The sequence below is a fragment of the Nerophis ophidion genome, linkage group LG08 (assembly GCF_033978795.1).
Source record: "Nerophis ophidion isolate RoL-2023_Sa linkage group LG08, RoL_Noph_v1.0, whole genome shotgun sequence".
NCBI lineage: Eukaryota > Metazoa > Chordata > Actinopteri > Syngnathiformes > Syngnathidae > Nerophis > Nerophis ophidion.
In genome coordinates this window covers 72,646,093-72,660,925 of record NC_084618.1, presented here as the reverse complement: position 1 = coordinate 72,660,925, position 14,833 = coordinate 72,646,093, and the positions used below count along the sequence as shown (strand labels likewise).

The 14,833-nt window shown below is 37.7% G+C and overlaps 1 protein-coding gene across 1 annotated transcript in view; it reads left to right on the top strand.

The window, feature by feature from the left end:
* Positions 1–1,900: 1,900 nt before the first annotated feature.
* The window catches only part of LOC133558342 (rho-related GTP-binding protein RhoN-like), a 55,915-nt gene continuing 42,982 nt past the window's right edge, over positions 1,901–14,833 (top strand). Inside the window, exons 1-2 of the mRNA XM_061909644.1 lie at positions 1,901–2,213; positions 6,082–6,169. Of these exons, the coding sequence (XP_061765628.1) occupies positions 2,094–2,213; positions 6,082–6,169 (208 nt within the window). The 5' untranslated portion in view covers positions 1,901–2,093. The remainder of the gene's footprint in view (positions 2,214–6,081; positions 6,170–14,833) is intronic.

Genomic DNA, 14,833 nt, shown 5'->3' with positions numbered 1-14,833 from the left:
ACTTGGACCCTGATTTACAGGAAGTTGAAAAACCTATTCGGGTGTTACCATTTAGTGGTGAGTTGTATGGAATATGTACTGAACTGTGCAATCTACTAATAAAAGTTTCAATCAATCAATCAATCAAAGTGGGTGATTATAAAGCTATCATGATTATAAATTTTACCATGAATTGATTAACATGGACCCCGACTTAAAGAAGTTGAAAAACCTATTCGGGTGTCAATTGCACTGTGCAAACTACTAAAAAAAGTTTCAATCAATCAATCAATCAATCAATCAACCAATCAATCAATCAATCAATCAAAGGGGGTGATTATAAAGCTATCAAGATTATACATTTTACCATGAATTGATTAACATGGACCCCGACTTAAAGAAGTTGAAAAACCTATTCGGGTGTCAATTGCACTGTGCAAGCTACTAAAAAAAGTTTCAATCAATCAATCAATCAATAAATCAATCAAAGTGGGTGATTATAAAGCTATCAAGATTATACATTTTACCATGAATTGATTAACATGGACCCCGACTTAAAGAAGTTGAAAAACCTATTCGGGTGTCAATTGCACTGTGCAAGCTACTAAAAAAAGTTTCAATCAATCAATAAATCAATCAATAAATCAATCAAAGTGGGTGATTATAAAGCTATCAAGATTATACATTTTACCATGAATTGATTAACATGGACCCCGACTTAAAGAAGTTGAAAAACCTATTCGGGTGTCAATTGCACTGTGCAAGCTACTAAAAAAAGTTTCACTCAATCAATCAATAAATCAATCAAAGTGGGTGATTATAAAGATATCATGATTATAAATTTTATCATGAATTGATTAACGTGGACCCTGACTTAAAAAAGTTGAAAAACCTATTCGGGTGTCAATTGCACTGTGCAAGCTACTAAAAAAAAGTTTAAATCAATCAATCAATCAATCAATCAATAAATCAATCAAAGTGGGTGATTATAAAGATATCATGATTATAAATTTGATCATGAATTGATTAACGTGGACCCCAACTTAAAAAAGTTGAAAAACCTATTCGGGTGTCAATTGCACTGTGCAAGCTACTAAAAAAAGTTTCAATCAATCAATCAATCAATCAATCAAAGTGGGTGATTATAAAGATATCATGATTATAAATTTTATCATGAATTGATTAACGTGGACCCCGACTTAAAAAAGTTGAAAAACCTATTCGGGTGTCAATTGCACTGTGCAAGCTACTAAAAAAAGTTTCAATCAATCAATCAATCAATCAATCAATCAATCAAAGTGGGTGATTATAAAGATATCATGATTATAAATTTTATCATGAATTGATTAACGTGGACCCCGACTTAAAGAAGTTGAAAAACCTATTCGGGTGTCAATTGTACTGTGCAATCTACTAAAAAAAGTTTCACTCAATCAATCAATCAATCAATAAATCAACCAATCAAAGTGGGTGATTATAAAGCTATCATGATTATACCATGAATTGATTAACGTGGACCCCAACTTAAAGAAATGGAAAAACCTATTCGGGTGTTTACCATTTAGTGGTCAATTGTACGGAATATGTACTGTACTATCTACTAATAAAAGTTTCAATCAATCAATCAATCAATCACGTCTGGGATTGTATTTTTGTTTGTAGCCAGCAGAGGGCGACAAAATGCTTTTAAGTAATACACAGCCAAAAGCAGCAGACACCGGAAGTTAGGAATTTTACTCCAAAATAAACCGCGCCGTGCCATTAAACAAACATTAATAAAACTCAATTATTTAGTGTAAGAATAATTTTGTACTCGTCACACATTTTTTTTTTATAACAGTATGCGTTGTTTTCGTGTGTGTTCGCGATTAAACGTAACACAAAACCGGAAGTAGTGACTCCAACTTGATTTCGCGCCGCCTCTTTTATTGGAGCAGATGAGCGCAGCTTCTGTCAGAGACATGCGAGCTTCTCATCACTCTGCTGCTCAATAAGTTGCTCTGTCAGATTCATACCGGGAAACATTTTAAGGCTCTGTTTGTTTTTGTTTTTTGAGTTAGTAAGAAGGCTAAATGAGAAGTTGGGAGTGTAGGCAGAGAAACGCGCAGTGACCTATGGCCCCGGACGCGATGGAGAGCAAAGGGCTGCTCCGATGCAAGATCGTGGTGGTCGGTGACACGCAGTGTGGAAAGACGGCTCTCCTCCACGTCTTTGCCAAAGACTCATACCCGGAGGTAAGATAAACACACTTGCTTGAAATTCAACATCACTTGACCGCAAAATAAATAAATCCAACTTTCTAATTAAAATGATATCAAAACATATTTGTGTTAGATTTTAATTCATGTTTTCACTGAAGACATTACCCATATATTTTAATATTATTTATTTTAAATTGCATTGAGTTTTTTAAACATCTCGTGCATGGGTGTCAAACTCTGGCCCGCGGGCCAAATCTGGCCCGCCGTGTAATTTAATTTGGCCCTTGAGGCAATATCAATTTAGCATTAGAGCTGGCCCGACGGTGTTATACAGCTTCGGTGCCGCTGTAACACCGCATTCACCGCTAATACTCATACTTGCCAACCCTCCTAGTTTTCCCGGTAGACTCCCTAATTTCAGTGCCCCTCCCGAAAATCTCCCGGGGCAACCATTCTCCCGAATTTCTACCGATTTCCACCTGGACAACTATATTGCGGGCGTGCATTTAAGGCACTGCCTTTAGCGTTCTCTACAACCTGTCGTCACGTCCGCTTTTCCTCCATACAAACAGCGTGTCACATAATATTTGTGGCTTTTACACACACGCACAAGTGAATGCAAGGCATTATTGGTCAACAGCCATACAGGTCACACTGAGGGTGGCCGTTTAAACAACTTTAGCACTGTTACAAATATGCGCCACGCTGTGAACCCACACCAAACAAGAATGACAAACACATTTCGGGTGAACATCCGCACCGTAACACAACAGAACAAATACCCAGAAACCCTTGCAGCACTAACTCTTCCGGGAAACTTCCAGCAAACTGACCAATAATTTACGTTTTATTCATGCATTTTCTCTTGCTACTTCAAGGCTTGAATGTTTGGTTCATTCATTATTGTTATTTTATTTTCGAATGCATTATTAGCCTGTGGAAAAAAATTGATATTTACCTCAGAAGATTGCAAATAGAAAAAAAGGCATACGTTTTTTATTTAAATTTAATTTGATATGCCATTGATATTTTTTTAATTATTATTATTATTATTTGAAACTGGATTGTGCATGTCATTAAAGTTATAAAAGCCTTGCTTGTTCAATATTTATTGCAAAACTTGTTTGGGTCCCTATTAAAAGGTTAATTTGTTCAACCTTGGCCCGCGGCTTTGTTCTGTTTAAAATTTTGGCCCACTCTGTGTTTGAGTTTGACACCCCTGATCTAGTGGGTCATCATATCACAGACTAATAGTATGTTGGCATATTCTGCACATATTTGTGTATTCCAACATGAACAACTTACTAAAATGATCGTGTATTGATACAACGATAATAATGAAAAGAGAAACATCAAATCTCATTTAAATTTATTAATATAAATAATGTGTATTTGTATTTGGGTTGGGGAGGAGACCCTGCCCCAAGTGGAGGAGTTCAAGTACCTAGGAGTCTTGTTCACGAGTGAGGGAAGAGTGGATCGTGAGATCGACAGGCGGATCGTTGCGGCGTCTTCAGTAATGCGGACGTTGTACCGGTCCGTTGTGGTGAAGAAGGAGCTGAGCCGGAAGGCAAAGCTCTCAATTTACCGGTCGATCTACGTTCCCATCCTCACCTATGGTCATGAGCTTTGGGTCATGACCGAAAGGATAAGATCACGGGTACAAGCGGCCGAAATGAGTTTCCTCCGCCGTGTGGCGGGCCTCTCCCTTAGAGATAGGGTGAGAAGCTCTGCCATCCGGGAGGAACTCAAAGTAAAGCCGCTGCTCCTCCACATCGAGAGGAGCCAGATGAGGTGGTTCGGGCATCTGGTCAGGATGCCACCCGAACGCCTCCCTAGGGAGGTGTTTAGGGCACGTCCAACCGGTAGGAGGCCACGGGGAAGACCCAGGACACGTTGGGAAGACTATGTCTCCCGGCTGGCCTGGGAACGCCTCGGGATCCCCCGGGAAGAGCTAGACGAAGTGGCTGGGGAGAGGGAAGTCTGGGTTTCCCTGCTTAGGCTGTTGCCCCCGCGACCCGACCTCGGATAAGCGGAAGATGATGGATGGATGGATGTATTTGAAATTTAATTTCCAATTTATTTGAAATGTAGGCCTATTACTAATATTTGTATATAAAATAATTTATGTGTATACATAAAAGACAATAGACAAAAATAGTTGATAGTTTTTGAAAAATATTTTATAAAAAAAAAAAAAAAACGTATTTCCTTGAATTGCCGCAGGGCATATAGTATGTGCCTGCCTTGAAGTACTGCCGGGTCAAACTCGCTTCGCAAAATAATTCGCGCATGCTGAGTATTACCGCCTGGTCAAACTCGTGACTGTCATCATTTTCAAAATGGAGGAGGCTGATTTCAATACCGGTAATTTGAAATCGCATAAAGAGAAGAGGATTAAGAGCTATTCAGTAGGATTTAAGGTCCAAGCTTACATCACACTCAAGTTTTTACTGCATGCCTTTGGTAAGTGCCGGAGTGAGAAGAGGTTTTAAAATAATTAGTGCATGCTTACTTTTACCGCATGCCTTTCGTAAGCGCAGGAGTGAGAAGAGTTTTTAAATTAATTAGCGCCCCGGCGGCAATTCAAGGAAATACGGTATATATTTTCACTTAACAAATCATGAATAACGTTTTTTAAGACATAATTATGTCCCTATGGTGTTTTAAAAACATATTTATATTACAAATGTTCTATAGCTTTAATATATGTTGAAAATATATAACTAGTTTGAATGCATAATTATAAATAAATATTGCAGTTATTTATGTTAACTTAGCAAAACATTGACATTTTTTTTAAACATAATTATGTCCCTATGGTGTTTTAAAAACATATTTATATTACAAATGTTCTATAGCTTTAATATATGTTGAAAATATATAACTAGTTTGAATGCATAATTATAAATAAATATTGCGGTTATTTATGTTAACTTAGCAAAACATTAATAACGTTTTTTTAAACGTAATTATGTCCCTATGGTGTTTAAAAAAATTATCATATTAAAAATTTTCTATAGCTTTAATATATGTTGAAAATAAATAACTAGTTTGAATGCATAATTATAAATACATTTTGCAGTTATTTATGTTAACTTAGCAAAACATTAATAACGTTTTTTTTTTAAACATAATTATGTTTCTATGGTGTTTAAAAAAATTATCATATTGCAAATTTTCTATAGCTTTAATATATGTTGAAAATAAATAACTAGTTTGAATGCATAATTACAAATACATTTTGCAGTTGTTTATGTTAACATAGCAAAACATTAGTAACGTTTTTTTAAACATAATTATGTCCCTATGGTGTTTTAAAAAAATATTCATATTATTACAAATTTTCTATCGCTTTAATATATGTTGAAAATAAATAACTAGTTTGAATGCATAATTATAAATACATTTTGCAGTTATTTATGTTAACTTAGCAAAACATTAATAACGTTTTTTTAAACATAATTATGTCCCTATGGTGTTTTAAAAAAATATTCATATTATTACACATTTTCTCTAGCTTTAATATATGTTGAAAATAAATAACTAGTTTGAATGCATAATTATAAATACATTTTGCAGTTATTTATGTTAACTTAGCAAAACATTAATAACGTTTTTTTAAACATAATTATGTCCCTATGGTGTTTTAAAAAAATATTCATATTATTACACATTTTCTCTAGCTTTAATATATGTTGAAAATAAATAATTAGTTTGAATGCATAATTATAAAAATATATTTTACTTAAATATGCTATTTTAATTTTTGTAATTTTAAAATACATTGGTAAAAATATTTTTGGTAAATTTTACACGAGAACTCAATTTAGTAATATGTCATTAAATTCATTAGGGAGCTTTTCTTAATTCTAACATCGGCCACAAATGTCTTTTTCAGAATTATGTTCCGACGGTGTTTGAGAATTACACGGCCAGTTTCGAGATTGACAAACAGCGCATCGAACTCAACATGTGGGACACATCAGGTAAGATGTGTGAGTGAGTGTGTGTGTGTGTGTGTGTGTGTGTGTAACAGCAGGCCTGTGAGGTGTTACATTGTTTTCAGGTTGCAGTGTCGGCTATTCAACAGTTCGAATGCTAGGACCCTCACCAAATTTCACTTTTTAAAGCCGTAAAACTAACTTTCCCTCCTGCAACCTTTTATCATTATGGCTGCTGTGATGTAACAAAGTTTAGAGTTCACACGGTTTTTGTGTGTGCATCCAGACAGACCAGACAGGCAGGCTTTAGATGAACAGCTGCGTTCGCTCCGAGGCCCGTGTTGCCTGTTGGGTTAATATTGCCTCACACACACACAAAACACACACACCTTTCTCTTGCAAAGTCATGTGAGTGATTATTCATGCAAACAATTGTAATCTCACGCCTTGTCAATGAAGCATTTGCGTGTGATGTCATGTGACTGGCATACAACACATCCGAGCGCGTGTGGAAAACTTTAATTTGTGTTCTTCAGGTGCTCAAGAAGCTATGACAAAGATGTTTAGAACCTTTGTTAATCTTTGCCCTTTTTTAATGTTAACATGTTAAGTCTTGGTTTACATATCTTCGCAAAAGATCGGACACAGCGCCACTGGCGGCTGTAGAAAATATTTAGCTTTTTAAGTACAGTACCACCGTTTTGTACCAGTTTGAATCAACGCTAAGATTGGACGTACTGTATATAATTGCTTTGAGGTGATACAGTGTGACACTGTTGCCTTTTCTTTGAACCGATATCACCTTTGGTCTCTAAATGTTTAGACTGAGAAAACAAAGAAATCGCAGCAGTGTTTTCAAAAAGAGCCATGAGATTTAACTTAGAATCCATTACGCTACAAGACTGCGATTTATCGTAATTTACTTAAATTCTGTATTAATGAAGACATGCCGCAGAGTTTTAAAGGTGGGACTTTTTTGGCTTAAACATGTTGTTACAATGTTGGATACTCGTGTTAAACAATGCCAAAGCGTCAAATCATACGGTTCATGAATTTTTGCATGAGTTTACACGCCGTTTGGGTTTGTAATCTGGCTACATTGTGACGGTAGATATACTTATTTAACATTAAGGGACTGTCTACATTAAGCCGGATAACTCCTTAAACAAAATATTACTTAACCTAAACCCTGTGTCAGCTACACTAACCCAAAGTTTAAGGTCCCAATCCTTGGATAATTTTTTTAAACGGGTAAGTGCGCTGTGTATTTCTTGAATCTCCAGCTCTTAGCTGTGTATGGACTAATCCAGTGGTTCTCAACCTTTTTTTTTGTGATGTACCCCCTGTGAACATTTTTTTAAGTCAAGTACCCCCTAATCAGAAAAAAGCGTTTTTGGTTGAAAAAAAGAGACAAAGAAGTAAAATACAGCACTATGTCATCAGTTTCTGATTTATTAAATTGTATAACAGTGCGAAATATTGCTCATTTGTAGTGGTCTTTCTTGAACTATTTGGAAAAAAGATATAAAATAACTAAAAACTTGTTGAAAAATAAACAAGTGATTCAATTATAAATAAAGATTTCTACACATAGAAGTAATCATCAACTTAAAGTGCCCTCTTTGGGGATTGTAATAGAGATCCATCTGGATTCATGAAATTCATTCTAAACATTTCTTCCCAAAAAAAGAAATCTTTAACATCAATATTTATGGAACATGTCCACAAAAAATCTAGCTGTCAACACTGAATATTGCATTGTTGCATTTCTTTTCACAGTTTATGAACTTACATTCATATTTTGTTGAAGTATTATTCAATAAATATATTTATAAAGGATTTTGGAGGAGTTCAAGTACCTAGGAGTCTTGTTCACGAGTGAGGGAAGAGTGGATCGTGAGATCGACAGGCGGATCGGTGCGGCGTCTTCAGTAATGCGGACGTTGTATCGATCCGTTGTGGTGAAGAAGGAGCTGAGCCGGAAGGCAAAGCTCTCAATTTACCGGTCGATCTACGTTCCCATCCTCACCTATGGTCATGAGCTTTGGGTCATGACCGAAAGGATAAGATCACGGGTACAAGCGGCCGAAATGAGTTTCCTCCGCCGGGTGGCGGGGCTCTCCCTTAGAGATAGGGTGAGAAGCTCTGCCATCCGGGAGGAGCTCAACGTAAAGCCGCTGCTCCTCCACATCGAGAGGAGCCAGATGAGGTGGTTCGGGCATCTGGTCAGGATGCCACCCGAACGCCTCCCTAGGGATGTGTTTAGGGCACGTCCAGCTGGTAGGAGGCCACGGGGAAGACCCAGGACACGTTGGGAAGACTATGTCTCCCGGCTGGCCTGGGAACGCCTCGGGATCCCCCGGGAAGAGCTAGACGAAGTGGCTGGAGATAGGGAAGTCTGGGCTTCCCTGCTTAGGCTGCTGCCCCCGCGACCCGACCTCGGATAAGCGGAAGATGATGGATGGATGGATGGATGGAGGATTTTGGAATTGTTGATATTTTTAGAATATTTAAAAAAAATCTCACGTACCCCTTAGCATACCTTCAAGTACCCCCAGGGGTACGCGTACCCCCATTTGAGAACCACTGGACTAAGCGACCGTTTACAAACTGAGTTTGGAGAGGAAGTGACGTCAGAAAGACCGCGCCCTACACAGGAAGTGACATCAATAAAAAACGCGTCACGGCCAGCTTCATAGAAAGCGGTATCGTAACTCGGAGATAACCATAGAAAAGATGGAGGCTACTCATCCAGACATGCCCGTGTTTCTCCTTCCATATACAGACGCTTGTGGAAATCACACATGAATACCTTAAGAGAAGGAAATGTAGGATTGCAGCTATTTGGGATACAACACATCTCAGACAGCAACATAGCAATGTAGAGCGACGGTTTTGGACAAGGCCTGGAAAAACGGCAGCCTAGTGGGATATGTTTGTCAACGAGTGTGTTGTGACACAGGAACGGCAAGATAACTTTCGAATGTCCAACTAAAAACGTTGTCCATTTGTCAAAGGGGGAGACAACGAGAATGCGGGCTCCCGTGGACGAGAGCGTGTTACGTAAAACAGCGAATGTATTTGGACTGGCAAACCAGACTATCAGTTATTGTACGCGATGTATGTCGAGCGATTAGTCAACGTCTAATTTTGTACTCCATAACTATTTTGAAGCCATTAAGTGGTTGTGGCCATCAAGTACGACAGCCAATTTCAGCCTAGAAGCACAGTGATATCCAGATCCCTAGATTTATCACATTGTTTACTTTCACACGTCTATTAAAGATGAGTCAAGTATGATGGCTCAGGTGTGATTCAGTAAAATAGGGCTAGTCTAACAGCTGCTGATAGTGAGGCAAGCAAGGTTTACTATTAAGAGAAATGTAGCAATAGGCTACATTGAAACACAGGGTAAGAGTACACTTACAGCTCAAAGGTGACTATGACGTACGCATTTTTTTTTAACGCATGCGTATTAGGTCGTGTTGCGCCGATGAATGGAGGAGGGAGGCTTCTTAAACGGTAGCAGTGTGTGTGTGTGGGCAAGGATAAGGTTAGGTGGGATATAGCTTGGATAACCTTAGAAAGGGGTCTAAGTCAAGCTCTCAGCCAGAGTGGGAGGCTCCGCCCCCTCTCGTTCAGGCTATGAGGAAATACAAAAAAAGGTAGGATCGAATATAATTTTCACCTAATATTGGCATGCATTTACTGATAACGACATGCAACATGCAGTGACATAAATGCTGATAAAAGCAGCTTTTTTTTTTAATGCAGTTTTGAATCGTTTGAAGTGTGTGCAGGTGTACCTTATGTTGTGACCGGGTGAATCTATACAATGTTTATGAAGTTTATTTTTAACGGTGTTTTGTCTTCAAGATATATATTTAAACAGTGCACATTTCAAAAAGATAAATTATATTTTTGAAGAGGGTGGGCATACTTGCCAACCTTGAGACTTTCGAATTCGGGAGATGGGAGGAGGGGTGTATATATTTTAATAATCAGTTATATTATAATCCGTTAATTAATTAGTATATTCGTTCGGCCACCATTTTCAATGGAGAAGTCTGATCTAAACAGTTTGCCCCTAGAGCTGTCCTGGAAATTATTTTCCAATCATTTTGGAACTTGCAAGCGTACTTCTTCTTCTTACTCGTCGTCGCCATGTCTCTTCTTCGTTCTTCTGCTTCGCCTCTGTTATGTTTTTGGACATTACTACTTGCCGTTGTTCTGAAGCAAAGCATGATGGGAATCCGGATGCTGTGTGTCAGTGTATTAACGTGCCGGCTGGAATAAACACACGCTGACAAATAGCTCCGTGCCTGCCTACTTTATGGGTTATAGATAAACCTATGGATAATAGCTGACATATATAATAGTCTCCTTTTCAGGTGAGAGAAGACGCAGTGCCTTTAAGGCGAGCCACCAATATTGTTGTCCGGGTGGAAATCGGGAGAAATCCGGGAGAATGGTTGCCCCGGGAGATCTTCGGGAGGGGCACTGAAATTCGGGAGTCTCCCGGGAAAATCGTGAGGGTTGCCAAGTATGAGGATGGGTCAATCAATCAATCAATCAATCAATGTTTACTTATATAGCCCTAAATCACTAGTGTCTCAAAGGGCTGCACAAACCACTACGACATCCTCGGTAGGCCCACATAAGGGCAAGGAAAACTCACACCCAGTGGGACATCGGTGACAATAATGACCCAGTGGGATGTCGGTGACAATGATGACTATGAGAACCTTGGAGATGGGTCGTGGTTTCATTTGCAATCTGGGAACGGCTCCAGAATCGAACATCTTGCAGACAGACTCAAAAAAATTGGTTATAAAAGGCACTATTTACACCAAAAGCATATCCAATACGTATTAGACCACAAGGAAGTGTGTTCAATTTAGATTCAAATCATCACATGTCTCCTTTAAGACAAAGCACTTGTGTAAAGCAGCAATCGCTAGCTAGATACCGTATAACTATGTCTGAGAGTAACATTTTGATTGGACGAGTATTAAAGTGCCTCAAGGCGATTCCGTGGTAACATTACTTTTGCATGAACAGAGAGCTTTTTTTGAGGAACTGTTTCCTACAGAGAAAGAGCTAACCGCCCAATTGTTCCGGGTTGAATCCCAAAAATTGCTTTTTGATTGAGTCGCAACAAGACTGTAATAAATCAGTTTTACTTGTACGCAAAGCACGTCTCGCCTGTGTGATTGGTTTTGATGGAGCGGTGTGGCTCGGTTGGTAGAGCGGCCAACTTGAGGGTTCAAGGTTCGACCCCTGCTTCCGCCATCCTAGTCACTGTCGTTGTGTCCTCGGGCAAGACACTTTACCCACCTGCTCCCAGTGCCACCCAAACTGGTTTAGATATAGCTTAAAGAGTTGAGTTGAGTGATACATCACAATTTCCAGTTTCTTTTCAACATGTTCGAAAAGGAGTAAGAAGAAGCAGAGCCCTTTTCTTTTACATAACAGTTGCTAAAACTTTTGTTCACTTCCTGCTCTCAATTTATTCACAATATACTCCATAAGTAATCACAATAAAATAAATAAATAATAATTGGTGAAGTAAGTTGTACTTCATATGATGAGATGATTAAGATTATTTTGAAAATGAATAAATGGATGGCTGACATAAATTCAGAATGTTTATTATGGTTCTTCTTCTTTGTACTTTGTAAACACTTTAAGTTTGAGGAGTTTCTTGAAGTGGATCATATTAGTACATTGTTTGATTGCTTTGCTTGATCCATTCCATAATTTAATTCCACATACAGATATACTAAAGGTCTTAAGTGTTGTACATGCATACAAATGTTTTAAATTACATTTTTCTCTCAGATTATATTTCTCCTCTTTTTTTGAGAATAATTGCTGTATATTCTTGGGTAGCAGGTTATAGTTTGCTTTGTGTATAATTTTAGCTGTTTGCTAATTCACAATGTAGTGGAATTTCAGTATCTTTCATTCAATAAATAAAGGGTTTGTATGGTCTCCATGTAGATCAGGGGTGTCCAAACTTTTTCCACTTAGGGCCGCAGACTTAAAAATCAAAGCAAATGGGGGCCATTCTGAAATTTTTTTATTTTAAAAAGCAATACAATATATGTATAACCAATATACATTTAGGCTTCCACTCAGGCTTGATCCCGGGGACCCCAAAGGGTTTTCGTCAAAAAATATTAAAAATGTGTCATTACTCAGTATTATTTTGTTTTATTATTCTTCAAGTCTTAAATCTCCAGATCAATATTAGGTCCATCTGTCATTATAATGATTTTAAAGATTTAGGTTGTATGCTCTTTTTGTCAAAGAGAACCCTGGTTTTTGATGAAAAAAAACACAAAATATGCAATATTATAACCGAATATTTTTTTTAAGTGGAATTTTTGAGATTATATAGTAATTGGACCATTAAAAAGGTCAATAACTCATAACACCATTGATTTTAATTTTTTACAATTTTTAGAGCAATGACACTTAAAAACAAATCACACTAAAATTATTGGGTATCAAAAGGGTCCTACCCATTAAAGTGTTAAAAAATAAACTGTACATTTTTTTACTGTTTACTTTTAACACAATAATCTCGAGATCAACTTCAGATCTATCCGTCAATTATAAGTTTTATTGTTGTTTATGTTTTTTGTTTGTTCATTTTAGGCCCTTTTTTTTTCTTTTTTTTTTTAAAAAGCTCAGTTTTTTATATGGCAAACAAAATATGCAACAAAAAATATCTCAAAGTGGAAAATTTAACATGACGTAATTGGAGCCTTGAATAGGTCAATAATTCATAATGACATTGATTTTGATTCATTACAGTTTTTTAAAGAAAGAAACAGCCTGCATGTTGTTAGAGTAAACATTGCAACATTTTCTTGTTACATTTCACCCGTTTGCTCATAATTTTTACGTTTGAAAGATTTTTCAATCGTATTTTTAAAATGTGCCGTGAGGCCGTTAAAAAATTACCTGCGGGCCGCAAATGGACTCCCGGCCGCACTTTGGACACTCCTGATGTAGATAATGGGTTTCCTAAGTAAAGCGCTTTGAGTCTCTAGAGAAAAGCGCTATATAAATACAAGTCACATGATGGAAGGAGCCAGAACGAGCCAAACTACCATATCTCGCTGACATCTTTGCAGGTAAAACTATTGCTTATGCTTTTAGTTAGCTAGCTAGCCCACACAGATAGGCTTAATGTTTGGCCTCATTGGAGTTACGCAGTTCAAAATCTCTTCGATTCCCGTTCCAAAGCTTCATATCTTCCTCCGCCTTTAAGTGTCGAGGACAGGAGCCCTGCTGTATTGGGACGGAGCCCTCTCAGCACTCTTAGCCCCTAATGCTTACCTTAGTATTTCTTTCTCAGAACCACTATCAGTCTTCATTCCCCGGACCCCTTTCATTTTTTGAAACTGCCCTCATCCTCCTAGAATTGAGACCAGTAGTCAATGATACCAATTTCCGTAACCTTTTGTGTGTGTGTTCATTGTAAATGCTAGTTTGTTTAATCACGTAACCTCATTTTTTATTTGATACTCAAAATAAGCTGATAATGATAACTGTGCTGCCCAATTTTTATATCTTGATTTCTTACATTTAGATTAGCAGTAGTGTCTAGACTTTTGCTGTAGTTTGGAAGTAGTCTTTTCCATTAAGTTGAATGTAGTTGTTTTTTTTGCGGCGACCTAAAAGTGTTTGTACTGCAAGTACTGTACATTTGATTGTATTGTGCATCTTAGTTCTAGTTTCCGTTATGAAATTTGGAGGTAATTAAATCCCTATGTAAAACTGTTAATGCTAATAAGTAGCATATATATTGCCAATCCAATGTAAATTAGTATTGGGCTAGGGCATTTTGAAAAGTGCTGTGTGTTTGAGTGTTTTCTAACAGGAACACTTACTTTGTTGGCATGGAAAATTGCAGCATTTTAATTGAATCGGGTTTGAGTGCGGCTTGATTGCCCGCCAATAACAAACATCCATAAACGTGGAGCATATGCAAAAGTGCAATATATTTATCTGTAGAGTAATCTATTAATTTATATCTGCAACTTATTGATTTTTTTATCCTACACTACCATGAGCTAATACAATAAAATGTTGTTCTTATCTGTACTGTAAAGTTCAAATTTGAATGACAATATTAAAAGGAAGTCTAAGTTTAAGTGTTTGAGCTGCTGGAGTCTGCAACCGGAGGTTTTGAAATATAGCACCGTTTGAATTTATGTGAATCGATGCCTTGCAAGCCTGCTCAGTGGACTTGTGGTTAGACTGTCCGCCCTGAGATCGGTAGGTCATGAGTTGAAACTCCGGCTGAGCCATACCATTGACTATAAAATGGGACCCCCTACCTCCCTGTATGGCACTCAGCATCAAGGGTTGGAATTGGGGGATAAATCACCAAAATGATTCCTGGCCGCGGCCACTGTTGCTGCTCACTGCTCCCCTCACCTCCCAGGGGGTGGAACAAAGGGGATGGGTCAAATGCTCAAGTTACTTTCCCCACACCTAGAGTGTGTGTCACAATCATTGGTACTATAACTTTAATATTGATGTCAGGTGCAACCTGTTTCGACTGATCATCCTTCCGATTTAACTAAATGTGGATCAAGTGAAGCACTGTCTACACTTAGGATGCACTGTATGATATATTTTTAAGGAAGGGCAGAAAAAAGAGTGTGCTATATACATACCAGAACAGTAGCT